The sequence below is a fragment of the Phalacrocorax aristotelis genome, chromosome 19 (assembly GCF_949628215.1).
Source record: "Phalacrocorax aristotelis chromosome 19, bGulAri2.1, whole genome shotgun sequence".
In the NCBI taxonomy this organism is placed as follows: domain Eukaryota; kingdom Metazoa; phylum Chordata; class Aves; order Suliformes; family Phalacrocoracidae; genus Phalacrocorax; species Phalacrocorax aristotelis.
Genome location: NC_134294.1, coordinates 7,385,514 through 7,397,652, shown reverse-complemented (window position 1 = coordinate 7,397,652; position 12,139 = coordinate 7,385,514). Strand labels below are relative to the sequence as shown.

The 12,139-nt window shown below is 37.9% G+C and overlaps 1 protein-coding gene across 8 annotated transcripts in view; it reads right to left on the bottom strand.

The window, feature by feature from the left end:
• PRKCZ (protein kinase C zeta) overlaps window positions 1-12,139 on the bottom strand; it is a 69,815-nt gene that overhangs the window by 28,950 nt on the left and 28,726 nt on the right. For all 8 annotated transcript variants that reach the window (XM_075114310.1, XM_075114304.1, XM_075114309.1 and 5 more), the window contains 5 exons: window positions 7,704-7,789; window positions 4,601-4,732; window positions 3,299-3,380; window positions 2,479-2,531; window positions 313-501 (listed from right to left, as the gene is read on the bottom strand). In XM_075114310.1, the coding sequence (XP_074970411.1) occupies window positions 313-501; window positions 2,479-2,531; window positions 3,299-3,380; window positions 4,601-4,732; window positions 7,704-7,789 (542 nt within the window). The remainder of the gene's footprint in view (window positions 1-312; window positions 502-2,478; window positions 2,532-3,298; window positions 3,381-4,600; window positions 4,733-7,703; window positions 7,790-12,139) is intronic.

Genomic DNA, 12,139 nt, shown 5'->3' with positions numbered 1-12,139 from the left:
TCCTTTCACAATTAAATGCCCAAATGCCACCCTATTTATCTCATCACTTACAGATTAGCACATCCAGGTTGGACTATTTTTCATGTGCATTTTGCTAAGGCTATTAATAATTGTTAATTATGATTAAAATAAGGGACATCTCATTTAATCTTCGTGCTTCATGCAGACAGTTGATGACAAATGAGTTCAAAAGTCACTACAACTATGACAGATATGTTGTCCACAGACTCAGCTGCGTAGTTGAATGTTTTTTGTTACAGCATACTATGTTTTTACAATATGTAACGGAATGCAATTAACACAGACTTTTACCTCATCGTCATGGACCAATTCTTTTTTCACTACTTTCATAGCATAAATTTGGTCATTCTTTTTTAACCGAACTAAGAGAACTTTGGCGTAACTTCCACGTCCGATAACTCTGATTAAATCAAAGTCCTGGAGTCCAAGCCCCTGAGAAATCTTAATTCCATCCATTCCATCAATGACTGGTTTGATATCCTGTATAAAAAGAAACAGATGCTAGGAACAGAAGGCATTTTCATAACAAGCAACTATTAAAGCAAAGAGGTCTTTAACCACTGGACACAATGTGCTGAGTTTGCTTGCCATTGTCACTGGCACACAAATCTGAATGGCTGCTTTTAAAACAGTTTAGAAACCTTTGGATGGTATTGGTTTTGCTCTCGCTAAACGTTACTGTGTTTTTCAAGGCAGAAGGTCGTTCAGTAGTCACTTACGTGTTATTCCCTACTGGAAAACAGAAGGCAATGCCTTGAGAAATGAGGTTTTGTTCAGGTTCTTGAACTGCAGGCCATATAGAATTATCTTTTGCACTAAGAAAAGCGTCTTTCATATTCTGACAGATATTGTAAGACAAATTAATAAAGGCTATCTAAAAAGAGGACAGATAAGGAAACAATGATTTACTAATGAATACACCTGTCTTGGTTTCAGTTTAGGCAACAGCTGTCTGTATCAAGTTCACTATTTTTAATGAAAATGAAGATTTCTAATAGGTGCCTGGGAACATGCAGGAGGAGATGCCCATTTCTCAGACATTAGAATCTGCAGGAAAGATTCCACTATGAAGAATGTTACTTTAGAATTCACTTTTTAAAATGATAAAATTTGTCTTGAATGTTTGCTGGAATTAGATGTGAACATGCAAGACTGAAGATCAAGCAGTTGACCTAGACAAATACAGCATGTACTGTGATGTTTCATGTTTCACCAATATATACAATGCTTTGACATACTTTGTGGCCTATTTTTATCTGACCTCATACTACTGTACTTGTAGACAGATCAGCGTTCTGCTGAACTATGGGAAGTCTTTATATAAAGAATCTTGATCTAGGATTGACTGCTATTAGAAGAGATTGCTCTGAGCTTAAAGATTCTAGTCAACAAAGCTCCCAGAATGCCACTTCCTCTCTGTAGGATACCTGAAATTATTTTAGTAAAGCTCAAAAGCAAGGTGGGAGAATCAGAGCAGCATAATTCAGAGAGTTCAGCAACCAGCACCTACCAAAATTTAAACACAAACAGTATCTACCTAAGCACTAACCACAGCAGAAGCCAGCAATTCTAGATAGCAATTAAAATTCTCTGACATGTTTTATATTTATACCCTGCCATCTCTGAACTTGAGATAAAAATATAGACATATGACCAAAAATAAAGCAGTCACTTACCCAGGAGTAGGAACTACTCAAGTGTCAAATAATGGTAGTGACAAGTATTGTGGTGAAGGTAGAGGGGAAAAAGGTGCAGGCTTGTTAAAAGTGGGGTATCAAAATAACCGCTAGTGTTCTGCAGAGTGCATCCTATTTATTAAATATGCCAGAAGCATTTTTAAAAGAAAAGTCTTGAATCCCTTTAGAATTAAAGCATAGCAGGATTTTTCAAATGCTTTAAGGGAATAACATTCTTGGTAGGCAGAGATTGTGTCAGACCATCTACAAAAGAGCTGAAGAATAGAGTTGAAGTGTATGTTATTCTACTTGTATTTCCATAGAAGCTGTCTATAAATTATTAGGTATTATTTTTATGAAACATTTCAGAGAGCTGGATAGTTAATCTATTATCAGACTGAACCAACTCTCATGACAGCCTGAGGCTGATAAAAGGTATACGTCCATTAGATACAGCAGACACGACAATGTCAAAGCCATCATTTGTCATAAGGACCTATGAAGTCAAACCCTCTGCTAAATCACTGTTGTGCCAACATGAATGGAAGGGAGGAAAAAAGTGACGTCTTTCTCACATCATGATTGGGATAACAAGAGCTGTATAGAGAAGACACCTGAAAAATTTGAAGATGCTTTAAAAAAAAATAATCAGTTTTCAGAACGAAAACCCAGACTTTTTTTTAAAGGCAGAAAAAAAAGGACAAATAACTAGCTATTCTATAAGAATTTGCATGATTAACAGAGGGTAAATGTTATTTACAAAAATATTTTTGAAACATACCTCAGAGTCATCTTTAATGCCGTCATGTTTCCGGTTTGAAGGAATGTATGGAACTGGAAGTGAAACCACATGAGTAGTGTCATTATTAAGGCTGTCGTTAGAAATAATTTTAACAATTTAAAAGTGGAAAGATGATTTAGAGGCTTAGGGTCAGCAGTTTGCTTTAAATACTACAGAACAGTTGATCAAATATTTCCACTTTATTCTTGTAACACTGACAGCAGCTCCTACAGACACTGCAGAAACAACCAACTCAAACCATAAGAAGTGAGTCAATGAACCTTCGAGCTCATAACAGTATCTGACAAAGGCTGGAGTCATTTTGGAGAATGGGTATAATAAAAGGGCCCTTAAAACAAGACAGGTAAACCATCAAAAATATTAACTCAGAAAGTATTCCAAATGGCACAAAATTAAGAAATACTTGAAGTCTGAGGATACACTTATAATAGCATCATAGTTGAATCTGAAATGCTGGTTTCTTGTTTGTTTTAAAAACTAAATCTATTGCTGCCAATTGCTCCGTGCTTAACTTCACATTCCGGAACGGTTTTAGAGCATGTGGATTTAGGATGAAAGCAAACCAGATGATATGCTTCAGAAGTACAGATGGCAACTGAGTCCCTAATGAGCATTTAGTCCGTGGGACTGAACTAGAGCTAATCCAAAGTAAACTTTGGAAAAAAAAAAAAACAAACCACCCAAACAAAACCCACAAAACCCAAGCACAAACAAAAAAACCCAAACAAACAGGTAGAGTGGAAACCGGGCCTCCAAATGGGGAAGCACATGAATTCCAGCTTAACAAGAAAGTACTCACTTCCATCAGTTTCTTCTGAAGGGAGGTCAACTTCATCATTTTTATCATCTAACTGAGGTTCCTGGGAAGGCATGACCGAATCCTTGCAAAATACATAAGTTATATAGGAAAAAAACGTCAGTTTATGCAGTCCCTTTTAAGTAAGTATGTCTTGCCACACAACTACAATACTAAGAGAACTTCACGTTTGCATCTTCCTGGATGAAAACTGCATTTTGTAGGAAATATTCCCAAACATTAACATTTTGTAACGCATTCTAAAACCAGCCTACTGAAAGCCTAAACACTGTGTCAACCCTTCTCTGCAACTACAACCAACGTTTAGCTGTCTTCAAAAAGTAAAATTAGCACATTTTATTGCAAAGTTCAAACTTTAATTCTATTTAAGGCTTCTGAATCTGTTTCACATGGAACTGCAAAGTCAATACTTCAGCATGTTACACACAATTTAGAGCACTGGCATATTCCTTTCCTGTTTGAAAAACAGGAATTGTTACTCTTTATGAACGGTATTGCAGAAATTGGTAAATATCACAACACCAAACAGTTCTCTAGTACATTTAGACCCTGGTCTCATCTCACAACTGAGACATGTAGGACAACTCCAGTAGGTATAGCAACGTGCATAAATAAATTGGCAAAGAACCCAGCAATGTCAAGGCAAGTCATGTGCAATGCCAATACAGAGAAACAGAGGTTTAAGTTTGTTAGAGACAACATGATACCACAACCAGTGAGACACTGGTTATAGTCTGTGACTAGGATGGGGAAGGCTAAAATTCAGGGATACTGATTAATGTTTAAAGCCTAGGAAAGACATTCGAGTTGCCACTGGAATGTATGAGAGGAATGGCGAGGACTGGCCATTCTGAGCTGACAAGACTGAGCTGGCAAGAACACGAAAGCACCAGGCCTTTTTGCAAGCGGTAATGCAAAAGCCACCCCAGTGCCTTAGCTCTTAAAGCACTCCATAGGCTAGAATATAGGCTAGAAGGAGCAAATGGTAAGGTTGCCAAGGACAACTCTATCGATCTGTAAAATACAACAGGTCTACTGGAGAAGTCAAACGCAAGCTTGCCCACAGTTAAGTCATATCACAAGTTTTCTCTTCTCACTTCGTCTCTACTGCTCACAATCCAAAGGCTTGTCCTCCGTGGCTACTTCAGAAAGCGAAACCCAAATACCACCAAGTATTATAAATCTACAACCACACACAGCATTTAATTACTTCGGATGCACATCTACAAACAGCAACGCAGCACACAATGAAACATCTTAGCTTTATACAGAATGCAAACTTACCATATGCCTTTTGCAGGTCAGTGGAACAAGGATATGACAACGTTTATGGACCAACAATTTGCAGTTGATACACTTGTAGCCTTGCCTTCCGAGACCCCATATCCTTTCACTGCACTGGCCACAGTACGCTCTCTAAAAGCCAGAAGGCATATGATCAATTCAATCATCAATTCCTTTCTGTAGGTGAGTAGTTATCTAGCAGCAAGAATCCACCATACAAGAACGCATCCTAGTCACCTCCTAATAGATGTTCAATAATGATTCTTTTAGAATATCCAGGGTTTCCTTAATAACTGAAGGTTACACTTCTTAGAATTCAGCTAAATGCAGTTCTTTTTTAATGAATGTTAAGAAAACAAATACCTAAAGCATATGGAACAAATCATTCTTAGAGAACAAATACATTTGGAGTTTCAGGTTCTGACAGACGTTACCCAAACAAAACTGACAGGAATTTGTACTAAACAATTATGCATAAAAAGCACCCAAACTCACTGCTTTGGAGAGCATCAGCACAAAACGTTACAAAAGACATGTTAAAGTATGAACAATGTTCTGTATCTGCACCTACATACTTTATCAGTGGTAGAACATCAGTAGAAACTTCCCATAATTAAAACTCATCGGTCAAGTCTGATGTTTACATCAGTAAAACATCAGTGTATATTGCACTATTTAATACTGAAAACATATGGCCTTTTAAATACATGCTACAAAATGGCATCTGAATAAATGAAATCAAAACAAGGACAAATTAAGAAGGCAGACATTCTACTGCCGACTTTAACAAGGCAGGTCTTCAAATAATTTTTCCAGTCTATGTGTGCTGTGGTCATTTTATCCACTTTGCCCGGAGTGCCAAATAGCAAAGGGATTCTTGCATGCTCAGAAGTCACCTTCTCTCAGTTATCCCTCTACTCAGTGCACAGACTGCCAAAAGAAGACTTACTCGTTACTGGAGAGAATGTGCAGATAGGGTGTAACTGCTGTAACAGGCTAAGATGCTGCCTATCATTCTGCAAGCCGCACATGGAGTCCCACACCCACCCCCCATTTCAGCTTAGCCAGAACTCTGCAACTGTCCCAAAGCCACAAAACAGTGGAAGTCTGTTCCTCCCAAACTGCAAGTTAGAGTGCGGTTATTCAGATCCTCAGACTGATGAATCACACATGGTGTCCTGCCCAGAAGTGCTAAGCTTCTATAAATCCTTACTAGTAGTATTAGAAAAAAAGAAATTAAAAAAAAAAAGAAATAATCAAAGAATGGTTAATTTTTTTAAAAAAAGTATTGCCATTCTCATACCTTGATAGTTGTAAAAAACAAAACTTAACTACTTCCCCATTCCTCTGTACAACCAGTCCTCCTTGATCAGGAGAAACCCAAACTGTATTGCCCAGGAAAAAAACCAAAAAACACACTGCCTAATAAGAGAGGAAGCCTTGGACATCTATAGCCACTTCTTTCAAAATTCCTGGCCCATCAGACTTCCTTCAGTATTCTGGTATAGGTTTGGCAGCAGTAATATTAAGACTAAACAAAACGTCTTTGGCCCTTGAAAGGACATACAAGAAAATAATCTCATTTACTTCAGACAGATGGAGGGAAGCAAGAAGGGGGGGAAGGATGTAGAGGCAGCTCCCCAGTTCCTTCAGTAATACAGGTGTCCCTCTCCTACCTCCCCAAAATGCAAACACAGCAGTAACAAAGGGTTAACCTTTACGTTATGTTCAATGAGATTCAAGTTTAGATTCTTGCATGTGTTCATTCACCTGAGTAATTTGAAAAAGTTTTAAAAGGTTATTTTGCAAAAGGAATTAATAAGGTAACACTCCAGTCTTAAAAATTCAGTCAACATTAAAATTTAGCATCTAATTCATGGGTCACACATACATATATGACCATAATTTATTAATAATTTATACATTTTAATGTCACATTTTACAGTTCATATCAACTATATTGTAACTTCAGTTGGATATGGTTTGTGTTCTGGTTTTATATGATTTCATTTGTATACAGACAGTTACAACAGAGTAGTCTTGTTTAGGATTGTTGACAAATGAGCATGCTAACAAGGTTTCAAAGCCTTTATGTGTATATTCACTATTTGCCTAATTTAAGCATCATTATCTATATTATGAATTACTAATGGGACAGGTACGCGTTCACAATGTTTCGCACAAATATGTTTTAACTACGTAGCAAACAAGCACAAAAAAGTACACACTTCACACTATAAACTGAAAAAACAGAGTTTGTACACCCCATTATACAAATGCATGTTACAATTCAGATATATGACATTTTTCACATATCTAGTGATAAGATACTGAATTTAAGGGGTTTTTCCTTCTTTTAGTGCAGTTTTAGGGTGGGGAATATTAGATTAAAAATGCTAATTTCATTTAAAAAACAAAACAAACAACCAAGCTTAGGGCTGAATCAAAAAGCCAACTCACCTCACTGTACTCAGTTTAGTACGGAATTCCCAGAAGCAGATGCTACATTTGTATATATGCTGCAACACTTCAGCATAATGGGATAAGTGAAGGAGGTGTCTCAGCCTTAAAGCTACATTCACTTGCTTATGTGGATTTAAGTCAGATTCTTAACGCAGTTGTAATTTAGCTCAATAAACCAGATATTCTTTTTCTTAATTAGATTATGTGACACCTCAGACCCAAACAGTTAAAACTAACATCAAGGGCTCTAATCTTTAAGAATGATAAAACAAGTACTGAAGGCAAAAGATTATGCTAACAAGCAATCGAAATCACATAAGTAGTGCAAAGGAGAAAAGCTGCTCTAGGTATGCATCAGTTACACAGTCACAAAACTCGGGTTTGGTTTTTTTTTTTTAAAGACACTTTAAAAATAAATAGTTTCCACCAATCACATTATTAACTCCATCCCAGATTCAAAGACTTTCAAGTTTTTCTGATTGTTGTGACCTGAATAACACTGCATAGACTGAGAAGTCACATGAATAAGCATCTTGCTTTTCCTTTCTTTTCAACACTCAAACACAGAAAAAGCACAGACTGAGAAAACAATTACTGCAGAACATTACCAAACCCCAACGTTTTATGCAACAGTACTCACTCTGTTAAAACGTTTGGCTTGAAACAAATGCCCATTCACTCGGTACAGCTTCCTCCATCTTCTGGCTCCGCGTCGGTAGATTGATTCTAAGAAAGAAATTAAAAAGGTGTAAAGCAGCAGCATGGTAGCACAGCAATACCAGACACACTATGTTAAGCAAGTTGCGACTTAAAACAATCTTGCTTTTCTAAATATCAACGCACAGCTAAAATCCCTGATTTTATTTTTTTTTTAAAGGCAGCCGTAAATGACAGCTTCTGCAGGATGTGCTTTCAACCGCTGCCTCTCCCTTTTCTCTATCCCTGTCTCTTTTTCCTCACATGATCATAATCTTGTTACAGTTTCTCGGCTGCCTGCTGTTCCAGCTCAGGTGAGAGGGACAGATAACTGTTAAAGAAACAGCTTCCTCTGGTAGAATTGCGATGCTGATCTCGCCATAACACACCTTCACACGTAAACACACAAAGGACGTTTGGTGCCAATAACACTTCAGATATGCAATATTAAAGATGTGACAAGTCTTGAGAGTTACGTTATTTGACCTCATTTTTATCTTAACATTAAACATGAACAAAATACTTCCTCTGTCAGGGAAACAGTTCACGTGCAGGTCTGCAATTATTTCTAATATATTCTAAATATAACAACAATAAATCCGGTTAAGCCAGGCTTTCCAAGAGGCCACGCATGACAGTACCTACCACCTGCTCCAAACGACTTTTATTGTCACTCTTCACATAGGTATGTGCAATTCTTGTGTGACTGAGTAATTGGAGAATTTGATACTTAATACCAAGTGTTGAAAAGTGTGCCGTGCAGCACCGGTCCCACTTCGAGTCGCACACAGCTGTAACGGTGCCGCAGCCAAGCCCAGCCGCGTACCTGGGGCCGTGAGCTTTCCACGGCAGGCAGTACAAGGGGGCACTGGGTGGAGTGGGGAGCACAGAGGGAAGAGGGGAGTCAGTTAAGCAAAAAAACACAGCAGTGATGTTAAAACTGACAACATACTCCTGCTGTCAAGAGGCTAGAAAATAATTAAAAAGAGATTTGGCAAGATTTTCACTGCTTAATAATTGGGTCTAATTACACCTATTAAGGGACATAAATTTAGGGGTTCTCGAAGTTTAAAGTAATATTTGGAATTAACAAGCATGTTTTAGACAGTGAGATAAGTCTGACATTTCCAGGACAAGTTTTTTTACAGTGTATTTATGGGTGTTATAATATCCTTTACTTGAAGAAGAAATGTGAAAGACTAGAATAATTCTTATTTCTATTAATTTTAAAGCTATCTTCAGTAATACGATGCGTAAGATTTTCCAATACAAAGTTTTAACTGGATGCCTTTTTAAGAACAAATTATTTACACTAGTTATAATGCAACTTAAGACAGTTGGCACTTGTACAAAATGTATTTCATCTACTTTGAACAGAAAAATTAAGTACGGCAGTTTCATCCGGAACGGAGAACTAAACAGCACAGCAAGTATAAATAACTCTGAGAAGATGACAGTAAAATACGTGCTTTTATGATACCTTGTGGGTGGCTACACGTACGCTCTATTTGGTACCTAGGTACACTGGTTCTGCCAACCAGGACAACTCTGTTTCATAACGTACTTGGTCAATATGAAGCAATCCTTGCTTCTTCCCTGTCCCCTTAACAGGGTCTGTCGTATTGCTTTATTCTTCTCTTTCAGAAAAGTTGCGCCTTCTCCTTAAGAATCTCAGTGAGGAAGTTGAACAGGGCAGGGGGGTTGTGCTGGCGTTTTTTGTTTGTTTTTAAACTGAGTCTCCAATATTACGTTAGCTGTTAATGCTGTCCTTTAACCAGTCTAACACAAGCAAAACGATTTATAACAAACTATACTGTCTGTAGAATAATATCTGAAGTTAACTAAAATGCTCCAGACAGTGCCAACAACATTTAATATAAAAACTTTGATAGACTTGATTGATAAACACTGCTACATTCTGACACGGTATTCAACTGTAAATTTATAACCCTCAGAAATTCATGCAAACGCATCTTAAATTTTCATCTTTAATGTTTCTTTCTTTCAAGTTTGAAAGAGTTACGTTTTAAATATCCCCACCTTCTTATAGATGAAGCCTTTTTTTCTTTTAATAAAAAAAACACCAAACATTTTCACTGCCAAAAGATAATGCAAGTAGTAAACAGTTCCTTGGAGAAAAATTATTTTACCTTAATATTGAGCAAGCCAAAAGTCACAGGCTACTGACATACAATGTGTGACCACTGGTTGTAATACTAGGTCTGATTTATATGCCTTACTTTTGAAGGACAAAAATAGAGTACCTAAAAAGTATTGACGTTTCTGTAACTCCACAAATCTACAGTGCCAAATCCACAAACATTCGTGTGTTACTCTATTTGCATGTACAAATATTTACTTTGCAAATATTTGAAACAGACATTGCACTATTAAATTAATTGTGACCAACGTGGAAAAAAGAAAAGAAAAAGCAAACACCATTTCTCAAAGAAGCTGAAAGGCTGCGTGCCACAGAAGTGGCAAACATAGTTACTAGAACAGAGGCGTATCACTCGATACATTGATTTGACTCAAACAGCTCTTCAAAATCTGCCAAATATAAACTTCAAAGCAAACAAACCCCCCTCCTTTTCCCAAATGCAAAAATTTAAATGGGAACCTACCAAAACTACTGCAAAGTTTTTGCCTAAAAATATGCTCAAACATCAGTGAAAAGCTGTTCCACCGCTTGTAGGATGACTTTTCACCAGGAGAACAAAAAAAAACTTCACAAGGATTTTTTTCCAAAATAGCTAATTGATTCATTAGACAAAGCACCATATGGAGGCAACCTCATACATCTGTGTTCGGAACACGAGCTTATCACTGACATGAGGAATATTAAGTGAATGATAAGTTAACGAGCAGCTTGTGCTGATGAAGTCTGTAAATAAAGGAGCAAGTCACTTCCCTAATTAATGATAAATATTAAATCAAAGTCAGGGTTTTATATCGTATACTCATGAGGCAACACTAACAAAAAACTGAACTTAGTATAGCAGAGCTTTAAAAGGCAGGAACCCCTACAATTTACCGCTATGACCGCCACTACTCAGCGTAGAGTCCAGGGCAAATCTCTAAAAGGGGCCAAGGTAGAAAAAATGAGAAAACAATGATCATTGTAGGACACACCTTTATACCAGAAGTCCTATTATTATTACACAATAAGATTAAATTTATGACAAAATTATATGTTCTTAGTATTATCAATCACAGTATTGATTTTTATAATCTATATCCAGTCAGTGGCACAAAGTCTAGTTGGACTCCAGCGACTATCAGTGCACCCCCGGGGACAATGCTGGCTCCGACCCCGTTCAACATCCTCATGAGTGCTCCGACGGGGCAGAGCACACCTCAGCAAGTTCGCCGATGATACGGAACTGGGAGGAGCGGCCGATACACCACATGGTTGTGCTGCCAGAGAGACCTCAACGCCTGGAGAACTGAGCAGGCGGGAACCTCATGAAGCTCAAAGTGAAGTGCAAAGTCCTGGCACCGCACACGGAGCGCTGCGTCCCGCTCTGGGCTCCCCCGTACGAGAAAGGCACGGCACTATTGGAGACAGTCCAGTGAAGGGCCATGAAGATGATTAAGCCCCATGAGCATCTCTCATATGAGGAAAGGCTGAGAGAGCTGGGACTGTTTAGCCTGGAGAAGAGATGGCTGAGGGAAGAATCTTATCAACACATGAGGGTATAAAGAAGGCAGAGCCAGGCTCTTTGCTCTGGCGCCCAGTGGCAAGGCCAGAGGCAACAGGCACAAACCGAAACACAGGAGGGTCCATGTGAATGTCAGCAAAGGTGACTGAGCCCACGTAGCCCAGAGAGGTTAGAGATATTCAAAAGCCTCCTGGACATGATCCTTCCTGGGCAACTTCAGAATAACCTACAGAACTGGACTAAAATGTATATTTTATGGATCTAGTAAAGCACTCATAGAAGACAACATTGTCCCTACAGTTTCACTTAAGAATAATGGCAGATTATTAAAAAAAAAAAAATCATTATTGTTTTGAAACATTATCAGCTTCAAAAAATCCTACCTAGAGCTACACTAGATCAAAGAAACCATCTCGAACAATAAACAGATTCTTAAAATGGCAGTAAGTATGTATCTCCAAGTTAGAAACATCTTATTGTCAGCATTCTGTGTGACATGTGAACAAGGCTCTGGTCTCAGTAACATTCTTCCTCTACACTTCATACGGGAAAAGGATGCTTCTGAACCCGAAACAAAATGTTTTGGTAAGTTTCTAGAACACTTTCTGTGATTCCTGATTATCAAGAACTAAACAAGTTTTTACAGCCATACTTGATCCCAGCCCCCTAGAGAAAGGAATGTCATCACAAAAGCATGAATATTTAATTACTGTGTTTA